Source organism: Mercenaria mercenaria, chromosome 5 (assembly GCF_021730395.1).
Source record: "Mercenaria mercenaria strain notata chromosome 5, MADL_Memer_1, whole genome shotgun sequence".
NCBI classification, from domain to species: Eukaryota; Metazoa; Mollusca; class Bivalvia; order Venerida; family Veneridae; genus Mercenaria; species Mercenaria mercenaria.
In genome coordinates, this window is record NC_069365.1 from 59519260 (window position 1) to 59528962 (window position 9703).

Here is a 9703-nt window from a genome sequence, read left to right on the forward strand (position 1 = left end):
CAGATCGATAGACTGATGAAATAGTAGGGAAAGAATAAATGGATCGAGATGTTTCTGGGCCAGAATTTAGGGGCACGCTGTCAGAAAGAATAATACGTATTTTAGACCAAAAATGCCAGGAGTGGACAGCAAATGAAGTAAGCGAATTGAGGTAAGGTGCATGTGAAAACGAGATTAGCTGAATGCTTTCTGGATACTGGATGCTGTTTGTGTTTTTGCCAGGCAAGGCAACAGAATGTGCCTGTGAAAATCTAAGTAACAGAAACATTGAAAATACATGAAACTGAAAGATAAATACTCCATGTAGACAGCAGACGAAGGCAGCCCATGATGGCTGAATGCTCTCTCTCAAAATATGTCATTACGTAATACTACGTGCATACAATGTGAGAGAATTAACAGCTAACATGAGACACAGTTCTAATACAAGCAGTGATGTTAACAAGTGAATTGATAGACAAGGCCTCTCCCAAGTCGCGCTAATGAAAGAAAGTACATGTACTACAAGAAGAAAGGAGATACTACTAAAAGACAGATACGGCTGTTGTGAATATTGTAAGACGCACGATAAGAAATATAAAAGCAATAGAGACACAGATGATCTATCATAGCTACAGAAACTGTTACGAACTTATAAGGATTTAACAGATGGGTATTTAGAAGTTCATAACAGGCAGGATCTCTAGTAGACTTTCTAATTCTGCTGTTTTAGAATACATTACAGTTCATAGTGTTGCATAGGCCTGTTGGAAAGAAAACAAATACAAGTCCAGTAGATATTACAGTTTTGACGGGTCTCGAAAAAATAATTTGTTAGCTATGATTATTCTCATCCATCAGATGTTCGCCAAAATCCCGAGACGAACGTCATCCGGGAACGACGGTAGACCTCTGGTATGCGAGAATGGCTATTATATACTAAATAGATACTTGAAGTTTCCAATGTAGAAAAGAAGTCAAAATAAAAACATAGCTTTCATAGATTTATCCAAAGATGTTTGGCTACGTTAAAATATATGATACAAATTGTTTGTTAATTCATAAAACTATCTCTGTACCAAGTTCCGTTGGATCATGCCTCCTCTCTAATAATGACGTGCGCGAAGTGCAATATCTCGATGGAAAATAGCACTGGATTACGTTTCCGGATCGCGAAACCACAATTGCTACGTGCTAGATAATGATGGTGAAGGGCAAAATTATTTGCAGGTCTGCCATCGTGATCTTGCGCTTTGCCATCATGGTTTCGTGATTTTCATTTCGCACTTATGATCTTGTGCTTGGTTCGTGCATTGCTTGCTGTAGAAATAAGTGGTGAGATATCACGATGGAGAGGCATGGAATTGTGAAATCGCCATAGTGATTTCATATAGCATACCACAAAATATAGGCACAAGCATTACACAGTTTTATTCGGTATTGGAAATAAAGAATTACAGAACTTCATATACAAATATATTTATATTGATGCATATTGTATGGTGTCTTTAGGACGTAACGCTCATTGTTGGCGTACATTAGTGTAACTGACGCTATCGTCGTTTTTAACCGCTTTGACGTTACAGGGATTACTTGGGGTGTTTGGGCTACAGTTTTTATAAATCATATCGTTCCGACATTTAAAAGAAATATTTTGATATAGATGTCGAATGATGCTTATGCAATCAAATTATTTATCAGACAGTGAATTATATTGCAATGTTCGGATACAATTTTAATGCGTATACGTTATTTAGTTTTCAAACATAACGTCGACGTTACATTAATTTCACGGTTGTGACATTTCGGCTAGATTTTGCAATTTTCATGTGATAAATTTAATTTATATTCAACGTTAGACTTATGCATATCAATTTGCAGACAATTGTATGTACTTTCAGACTGTAGTCGCAGATTTGTAAACAAATACATATGTTTGTATTTCGGCACGTTACAACTTCGTAATTTTAATTTTTGCATTTTTTGACACGTGTGACATCGCGGTTAGATTAAACTATACATATATTAAACGCCATTATCCAGGTTAAAACAGGATAACAACTTACTAATTCAAAAGTAGAATTTATGTACTTTTTGTCAAAATAAATATTATAGAAAGCATACGATAGTTAAAGAAACTACAGAAGTTTTAATAAATCCGGTCGAGGAAAGACATAAAATCTTACGTTTTCAGTTGGAACTGTCTTTCGCTTCCGATTTGTTACAGAAAGTATTGAAAAGCAAATGATTGAAATGTCGTCAAATATAGTTGACGTCACGTCACCGAGTCTTCATATTTGACGGAAAAAAATAATTTTATGAATTAACTAAGCTGTTATGTAATGCGCATTGGTAAATTTTGTTACATCTTACATGACGTTTTTTTTTGTGTTCTTTTCTATTATACTATGTCGAATTAAATTTTTACTAATTATTTAACGCAGATGCGATCACATTTACTAACAGGGCGATTGTTTTGCCTTTCTTGTGATATAAGCATATAAACAATCGTATTCCTAAAACGAATTTCATGAAATATTGAAGTGTAAGAAACTTACAAATTCCCGATGTTAGCCAACAACGTACGCAACGTCTTAGATGAAAATATAAACCTACCCGCCTTCTGTCTTAAGATAGTGATATCCATTTGAAATCTGAAAACGGTCAGTTCGGCTAACAACAATAACAGATAATTTAACCAGTTTATAACTGGTGTGACTTTAAGAAGTTAGTCAGTTAAATTCGCCAGTATTTGATGTTTTAAGATTATTAAAAATAATTTGTTATAAAATACATTGTATATTCATAAAGCATTATTAATGTGTGTATTTGTCAGAAACAAATTTTCAAGCAAAGAGCAAATTGTGCTTTTTTAGAAGCATTGGTAAAACTGATAGCTAAGTTTTATGTACAACGAAATATGCATTAATACTTTAAATTCTAATTATCATAGGAGATTGGGCGGTTATTCCAAATATGATATTTTATTAGTATACCTCTGCCTTCCGATGACAGAACAAAAGATAATAGGTAAGGGTAGATTTAAAAACATGTTATTGATACTTATTTTATACAATATATTATATAATTCGTAAATGTTTTCATATGTGTCATTCATCAATAAATACCACTCTCGTGACATTCTATAGGAGTTTTATCTGTTCATGTCAAATTAGCTTGGAGATGATTAGAGGTTGGCAAAGTCTTTTGCAGTATATGCATAATTATGCGTAAGGTTATTGAAACGCTCCGATACATGCATTAAAACATTGTTTCCATTTTGAAATTCTATTAATACATTTTCAAAGCTGATATTCATTCCAAATGCATAGATTGAACACAGTTATTGTCTTTACTTAATTTTACACACACGCTTGCAAGAGTACATTGCTCAACAAAAATGTATTCAGGCTACTCTATGTAACAATTAATGATAAACGAAGAGTATAATCGAGAAGTTTGAGTTTACGTTGTGTGTTTAAATATTTAATTGTGTATTAATTTTGATTACATATGTATGTGCTACTTGAATGAATACAAACATTTAAAAAAGAAATGAAACATAAGGAAACTAATTAACATCATACTTAAGACGTATTAATTGTATACTGGATGTCATTGAAAAGTTACCTTTTAATATATACCTCTTTATTTTTTTATACAATATCGACGTTACTTTTTAATGGCCTGTGCGCGGTCTATTACTCATAGCCCCTGTCTGGTCATGCTCCTAACCCATTTCATGTCTGTCAGGTGAGAACAGCACATACGACGTGCAATGTCACGACATGAAAGTTCGGCGTCAACCATGCAAATGGCCTGATGGCGATGATCGTGCCTTAAACGTTACATTCTTGGCAAAGATAATCTGTTTTTTAACGTATTCCTTTTAGTCCGTCGGCTAACTTTCAAGGGGGATGAATGATTTGCGATATAATTTTCGTACATGTCGACATTGCTCGAAAAAGTCATTTTGCACGTGCAGCCCGTGCCTCAAACTCATCGAATTCAAGTTATCGAATTTGACAAATCTTTACACCAATGACGTCTCAGTTGCGTCAAAAATGTAGTCGAGTTATGCTTTTAACACAGTCCAATGCGATTTCTAAAATATAAGGGCCATTAGGGTGGTAACTTTTCAGTGACGCTGAGTATATATTTAAACCGGGGTTAACAGTTATAGTTTAACCACATATTGAATATTTCTAGTACATGTACTACATTTTGGTGGCGGTAATGGTTGTAACGTTCTTTCCTTGTTTCGAACCAGATTGTTGTGCACTATACCATGTTTTGAAGTTAGTTTTTTTAGCGGCTTCAGAATTTGATATAGAAAGATTTGGAACATCAGCGGAAGACTTTGGATTGTGTTCATCTTTTGCATCGCTCGTTGTTTGTGGTGGATTTTTATAATCCTTGTCTCGAAACACGCGCCTTCTGTCGTCGGTGCTTTTATTAAACTTTTCGTTTTTTGCACCATTTACCTCATGACTGTAATGTGCGACAGATAACTCTTGTCGGTTTTGTGGCAGTTGTTCGTTTCGATTACTTTTCGTTGTCGTATCAGTCTTTGATACTTTACTGCTACCATTGTTATCTTTGGATATATTCACAAATGGTATTAGTGAACCTTTATTATCTTCACTTAAGGTGTTATAGGTTTTTTCTACATTGACATTTTGTGACTTCTTGCCTTGTGCAATGCCTTTACACAGTACGCTACCTCTGTGAGAGAGATAGAGTGTTGGCCAGACTATGAAGGCAATGTATTTCCCAGTGGCTGTGTACGGTTTATAAAGGTTTATGTTGAAAATTTCATCCATTCGTGGTAAATTTGTATCGATACAGACTGGGGGATCTTGTACTGCCATCAACCAACATAGATCAATGCTTTTCAACAGGAATTGAGAAACATTCGTAGAATCCTGCTCCTCAGTCGGAAGTATTTTTCCCATGTCATCGTTGTACAACTGAAATATTAGGCTTACATATACAATTTTTTCTAGGCATTTGTTGTAATTAAAAGGTTTTTCAACACCAACCACTCAATACACATGTATTATAAATTAACGGGTTTATCATATAAATTATAGATTTTCACTATACAGTACTACAGTACACTATAAGAACTAGCTCTTACTGTGGTAATATGACGATTTCAAAATTATTATAGGGCAGAAATTTGGAATCTTATTTGAGAAATAACTGAGAACAGTTACAGATTGTAGTAATTTAAGATTACCTCATCTATTGATTACACAAAGTATGTTCCTGGAAGGTTTCCTGTGATGAGTAAATAACTCGTATACAGATATTGATTAAGGGTATCAGGTTCGAATGGCTCGTATTTGGATTCATTGTATTTCAGCTATACAGACATTCATTGGTCAAGTAAAGAAATTTGATAGTCTTTAAAAGTTGTACACTATTCAACATCTAAGAAAATGATCGACATTTTACCGATATGTTTGTCATGTTAAAACAAAACGGATAAGATTATATACAGCATGGCCCCCGTCGTAACACGTAAGATACACATCTGATACGTGAATAAAGTTTATATAATTATGGTAATTGAATATTCATTTCATTTTTGCCGTACTTCAAAAGCAGTGGTTGGTTTATTTAAATTAAGCTGAGAAAGAGGTTAATACCCTGAAAAAATCTTTACAAAAATATATAGTTCTAATATACAGAGTTGGTTTAAAACTGACTACATTGTGAGAAAGCATTGACAAACTCATTTTGTTTATATTTTGAAACTGGATTTAAACTACATTTACAAAATGCTAAAATGTAATCTGATATCGGGTTGGTTAGAACTGTCCGTAGGAAGGCGTCCAACCAACTTACGGTAGGTCGGTGGTTCTACCCGGGTACCAGCCCATGACTGAAACAATGTTGTAGGGGTACTATGTCGGTTTGACCACGGACCCAAAACAAAAGAAGTAAAACTATTCGTGAAACCATTGGTGGTTTGACTTTTGTCTTACTTTGAATGAAAAAGTTGACTGATTTTTCTGTGAGCTGTGAAGTGTTTTTATCTAACAGAAATTTCCAGATGTAGTGATTTTCTTAACGTAGATTTGATGAATATGTAATTCAAATGTTTTCAGATTGGTGATAACAAAGTTTTAAAATAATGAACAGTATCGTGACCATTTTACTTCGATTGTTGCCTTAGAACAGTAAAGACAGACTTTTCATTTAGCTTTGGCTTGGCTGTTTTTAAAACAAGAACATTTATTCAGTTCTAGCGAGTTTCTCAGATTCAAATTTTAGCTTATGTATAAAATCAAGGTTCATAAATAGACATGCTAAGTGCATGTGCATATATTTAATGGACTTTTAAGTCAATAAATTGTTTGCTTGTTTTTTTTTTCAAATTATTTTCGTTATTTTTTAAGCTAAAAGAGACCTGAATGGCCATCTTACATGTAATCTAAACTAAACTCTAGACTAATTGAAGCTTTCTGTTTAAATCGAGACATGGCATCATGACAGAAAACGTGTTTCAAATGTTAACTTAACGAACACGTGATTGTAAGTTTGCTAGTACTATTCAGTTTTGTGTACAAAACTATTCGTATGTACTAAACTTTAAAGAATGTATTCATATTTATTATAGACTGAAATACTGTGAAATACTAATATTACAAGCTACTACTCGCGCACGGTATTTGTAACGATAACATGTGAGGTCGCTGACTTCAAATCACTTGCCCCTCATCGATGTGGGTTCCAGCCTCACTCAGGGCGTTGAATTCGCTATGTGAGGAAGCCATCCAGCTGGCTTACAGAAGGTCTGTGGTTCTACCCAGGTGCCCGCTCGTGATGAAATAATGCACGGAGGGGCACCTGGGGTCTTCCTCCACCATTAAAGCTGGAAATCGCCACATCACCTATAGTTGTGTAGGTGCGACATTAAATCCAGCAAATAAATAAAAACATTGGTTAAATGTAATCAAATCGCATAATTGGAAATTTTAGCAACAACTAAGGAAAGAAAATGACTGCAGCCAATGGAGATTTACTCTACTAATCGGATACTAATTACTTTACCCATATAAAAATATACACAATCTGTATCAGTTCTGAAATGAAGGCAGCCACATGTTCACGGAGTATTTTGAATGGTTGCGAACAAGCCGCTGATTGATTGAATCAATAATTCTAATGCGGCGTAAAGTAAACGAATATATTGGCGAAATGACTGTGCCAAAGGTCCAACATGGTAGACCTCTCGTATGCAAGAATGCCATTTATATGAACGAGGAGTTTTAGTTTTGAACATAATGCAAATTAGTATGTAGGTTTGACTACATGCAGAAATACATCTATCGTGTAAAAATAAAACCAAAATAGATACCTTCCTTATTTTGTCGACATTTCTGTTTGGATGTTTTTTCCTTTGATCTTTAACGGTCTTTAATATTTCTGATGGAATGTTATCCGCCTAAAAGTAAACCCGCTACATTTTACACCGGATTTATGTATACATGTACATTTGTAACACACTTGTCTTTATAAACATGTTCAAAGGTACATTACACTAATGAGTAATGACACCAAATCCATCCTCTACCATTCATATGCTATCCTTATGCGCCTTTGACTCATTTGCGCCATTTTGATCGACCCTTGGCATACAAACAACTTTGCCTTAGATTATTTAGTTTATTCATCGTTTCGTCTCTCTTCTTTATATGGTAAAGAAACACATTTACATATGTTATCAATCAAACTTATATCTAGTAGATTCATTTTGTTATATATACAACTTGTAGAAGTTGCAATTTACGTATTATGGGATTGAGTTATGGTTAGGCAACAAGTAAAAGGCTAAATTAAATTTATAATACCTCATAAAACGATTTCATGCTTGCGATTAAGTCCTCCATGTCACAATCAGCTTTCTGTCTGCACGCTGAATATATGCACTACAAAGTATGAAAGAGGCATACATGTACAATACTAGAATAATGTATTAATGTCAATTTTATAACACGGTGCACATTATTTTAAAAATTGGGCTCGTACTCATCAACGTCTTAAGTCTGAAATTTAGACTAGTACTAACTTTTTCTTTTGTGCTGTCGTTGTAACATAAGTTAGCTTGTCATGGAACATGAGTACTCATTCTGCAGCTACCTACAGTTCAGCGAAATTTAATCTGTACAAATTTACTATGAACAATGTTATTGCAAATAGAACATTTGCCGCTTTAAAGTATAAGTGTCAGATTTAACGTGTTAATGAATAAGGGCCAATGACCATCCAAATGATGACTTCAAATATAACATGCATGTATTCATTCAGCTACTACTTTGTATCTGTATGCTCTGGTGTATTGGTACATGCACTAGCATCATATGTTCTTAAGCATATAGGAATTTATTAGTAATACTATTAAATGATATCTGTCACTATCTTAATTTCAACACTTTATTTAATGCAATTTCCATTTTCAGTGTTACTGTCACTACGTATCAAACTGGTTTCAAAATATTTGGGTTGCCACTATGTGAGGTTAAGAGATGCAGTAGTAAACACATACACAAAATGCCTTTGCTATGATTTTACAAGCTTCTTCTGATGTTCTTCTGTCTTCTGCAGTGAGAAAACTAAACGCTTCAGTCCACTCATTGTCATACAGTTCCGAATACTTTTCAGCCAGTTTTGTCGGTCGATTTTCATCGCTGAGGTCAGCAATGTTAGCATTGCCGTGTGTTAGCTTACTTCCGGCCAAAGCACTGTACCTAATTGGACAGTACGATACATATTTTACTGCTTTGCACATCCTGAAGGATTGCTTTTAATAAAAATATAACACTGTTCCCATTTCAATATTTACATTTAATTTAATGCATACAAGGATTTCTAAAATTACGACCTCATTAGTCAATAAGATGGCATCTAAACTTTAAAATATGTTTTTAATTCAACATACAGATTTCATATCTTTAATAGGCCTATTGGGGAAAGGCAAATGCCCAATGACTTTCAACAAGTCAGATAACTCTCCAACAAGAAAGAGTCTAAAGTCTTGTGTAATCATTTTTGTAACTGGACAAGCAACAAATATATCTAGCTATCTCCAATAAGTTACTATATAACTGTCGACAAAAGGCTGTTCTGTTGAGACTTATATCGTTGTGCTTTAATGTTGTAGTAGCTAGAAAATGTTACATGCCCAGCATATACATGATCTACCTCATATGGCATTTTATGAAGATATTACTAGAATTTAAATCAGTCAGAAGTTTGCAACGACACAAATCACAAACAGCAATGATGTGGCATGTATTCTTTGCAAATGATATCTTAATATTCCAAGTTTAATTAAAAGGAGAAACTGTTAAATACATACCGTGTCAGTATTGTATCTCTGTCTTTCTTCACATTTTTCATTTCATTAGTTAAAGACAAAATCTGACTTTCTTTATTCTTCAAATTCTGTAAGCTCCTTCGGAAAACATTAAATCGACTTCATAAATATTCATACAGAAATGATCAGTCTAAATCAGTTACTATCAATTTCTAATAAGAAAAGAATATTAGCTTATGTAATATGCAAAATATATTTCAAAATATAAATCGAATTCAGCTTCCGATTTACGCAAATCAGTCAAATTCAGTTATTCTAAAAAAATCATTTGCTCCTTCTCATCTTTCGTTCTCTTTCTCTAATCTTTTAATATTCTGTTCATATGATGCTATTCCA

At 33.9% G+C, this 9703-nt stretch overlaps 1 protein-coding gene across 1 annotated transcript; it reads right to left on the bottom strand.

Moving 5' to 3' along the window:
• Nucleotides 1-3449: 3449 nt before the first annotated feature.
• Nucleotides 3450-9442, bottom strand: LOC123559065 (uncharacterized). Its single transcript, XM_045350887.2, has 5 exons — nucleotides 9350-9442; nucleotides 8537-8738; nucleotides 7842-7919; nucleotides 7349-7435; nucleotides 3450-4949 (listed from the first exon to the last, which is right to left on the bottom strand). Exons 1-5 carry the CDS (start codon nucleotides 9388-9390, stop codon nucleotides 4197-4199), a joined length of 1161 nt encoding a protein of 386 aa, XP_045206822.2. The 5' UTR covers nucleotides 9391-9442; the 3' UTR covers nucleotides 3450-4196.
• Nucleotides 9443-9703: the final 261 nt, after the last annotated feature.

Excerpts from the sequence above, each read along its gene's own strand:
- LOC123559065 (XM_045350887.2), bottom strand. The coding sequence starts at position 9,390 with ATGAAAAATGTGAAGAAAGACAGAGATACAATACTGACACG. Across the intron at positions 7,436-7,841 it reads GCATGAAATCGTTTTATGAG|GCGGATAACATTCCATCAGA; the intron begins GTATTATAAATT and ends GTTTACTTTTAG. Across the intron at positions 4,950-7,348 it reads ATGTCGACAAAATAAGGAAG|TTGTACAACGATGACATGGG; the intron begins GTATCTATTTTG and ends CTAATATTTCAG.